The sequence below is a fragment of the Carcharodon carcharias genome, chromosome 17 (assembly GCF_017639515.1).
Source record: "Carcharodon carcharias isolate sCarCar2 chromosome 17, sCarCar2.pri, whole genome shotgun sequence".
Classification (NCBI taxonomy): Eukaryota; Metazoa; Chordata; class Chondrichthyes; order Lamniformes; family Lamnidae; genus Carcharodon; species Carcharodon carcharias.
Genome location: NC_054483.1, coordinates 53,042,347 through 53,044,431, shown reverse-complemented (window position 1 = coordinate 53,044,431; position 2,085 = coordinate 53,042,347). Strand labels below are relative to the sequence as shown.

The 2,085-nt window shown below is 40.6% G+C and overlaps 1 protein-coding gene across 1 annotated transcript; it reads right to left on the bottom strand.

The window, feature by feature from the left end:
* Positions 1-365: 365 nt before the first annotated feature.
* LOC121289636 (histone H2B type 1-A-like) lies at positions 366-740 on the bottom strand. Its single transcript, XM_041209267.1, has one exon. It carries the CDS (start codon positions 738-740, stop codon positions 366-368), a length of 375 nt encoding a protein of 124 aa, XP_041065201.1.
* Between the last annotated feature and the right edge of the window lie 1,345 nt (positions 741-2,085).

The following is a 2,085-nucleotide window of genomic DNA, read 5'->3' as shown; positions in this document are numbered from 1 at the left end:
ATTGCAGGTTTTCAAAAGCAGCAATGCTGTGGTACTTTGTGTGAGATACTTGGGTTAATGAGGAAAGGGGATTTTGTAACAGTTTTACTCAATTCTGTGAATTAAGTCAATACAGGTTGATCTATTCGTGCATAATCCCTGCACACAGCAGTTTTTGTGATGAGAGGAGTAATAGTTTAGCACTTCCAGGAAAAGATTTTTTAAATCATAGAATCATTTGGAACAGGAGTAGGCCATTCAATTCCCGAGTTTGTTCTACCATACAATTAGATGACGGTTAATCTGTACCTCAACTCCATCATTTACATAGCTAACTAATATTTAATTAATTATGACTGTCTCTCTTAATCTTTAGAATGATCGACCTAAAAAGAGTTGGTGTATTTGGTGATCGCTTTGGTGCCTCCAGAGACGGCGTGTTTGGCCAGTTCCCCTGGCAGCATGAGGCAGACGACTCTCTGGATCTCCCTGGCCGAGATGGTGTGGCGCTTGCTGTAGTGAATGATGTCCGAGGCCTTGGAGGCAATGCACTCGAAAATGTTGACAACGAAGGAGTCCAAAACACTCATGGCCTTGGGCGAGATCCAGGTGGAAGAGTGGACCTGGGTCAGCATCCTGTACACGTAAGAGGAATAGCTCAGCTTGCGAGATTTCCTCTGTTTCTTGGTGACTTTAGTCAGCAACTGCTTCGACCCCTTATGAGACACACTGCCCTTAGCCGCAGCTGCCACCTCAGGCATTCCACTCCACTTCTCTCTTGATGCATCATTGTTAATTGAGTTTGCTTACACAGAGAGATAAAGATTTTTTTTAAATGTACTCACAATTATTTAATTGTTGAATTTTCAATTGTGGTAATCTTTTGTTAAGATGTTATTCCCTATAGCACTCTGATTGTGCCACATTAGATAGACTTAAGATGACCAGGGAGAAAATGTCACAAAACACATCAGTTTAAAGAGTTTCCTTTTGTCACATATACCTTGGTCAAAAACTAGCATTGATATCTCGTGTGCAGAGCACAAAAAGTGCAGTGGTTTCAAGAACAACAGATTTGCAAAGTAGTCCTGTGTAATCAACAATGTTTTCAAAATCAAGACTCATTTTTTTTAAATCAGGTCATCACATTCTTGTTTACATTTTTTCCAAGCTACCAATGCTTTGGGAGAAAGAAAAAAGGGCAAACGCATGGAATGTTGAGGGTCTCATTTCGCACAGACCTTTATTTACTCAACAGCATATGATGGTTGTAGCATGAAGAAAGGATTTCAGGTGGTCAGCATGTAATTGATGTACTAGCCTCGAAGATTTAGTATACAGCAAAATTCAAAGAGTAAAATGCAAAGCTTTTCATTTTTAACACCTTCAGCGCCTAACTTGTTTGAAACCTACACCCTTTAAAGGCAAAGGCTGACGTTAGGCTGTGATTAAATATTAATAGACAAATGACCATGTTTTAAAGTTTGAGCAACCTTCTCACTCTGGCTGTAAACAAATAGGTGCCACCATCAGTTCCATAATATTTAGAGTTGTTGCATACATCTTTGTGAACTGAAGGTTTTTATCACCTCATCCATTCATTAAACACACTGGAAGATATGGCTGTCTGTGAAACTTGTAAAGTTTATTTTCCTGATTGTGGGCACCAAGATTATGTGTATGTGGGGTTGGGGGTCGGGGGTGGGGGGGTGTTGGTGGTTGTGGTGGCCATTGAGACAGAGGAAAATGCACCAGTTTTCTCAGCTCACCTCCATGAGTAATCCATTTGTCATTGAAACTAATGATGCAAACAGCTAACCAAAACAGAGACTCTTCAGATCACAGTTAATCAGTAATGGCAACTCTTCCAGTCAATCAGACAAATGGCTTTCGGGTCCTAGGCCCAGCACCAAGAATCCTACAACCTGATGCATAGCATCTTTCCATGGTGAAGCGTTTAATCATCAACACTTTCAGTGCCTGCTGCAAAATTGACATGATTTGCCTCAAAAGAATCAAGTAATTTGTGGCATGACACATGATGGTTGTCAGGATGAAGAATGTTGCTATGAGGATAGATTGGAGAGATTGGGACTGTTTTCCTTG

Coding starts and splice junctions, on each gene's coding strand:
- LOC121289636 (XM_041209267.1), bottom strand. CDS start 740: ATGCCTGAGGTGGCAGCTGCGGCTAAGGGCAGTGTGTCTCATAAGGGG.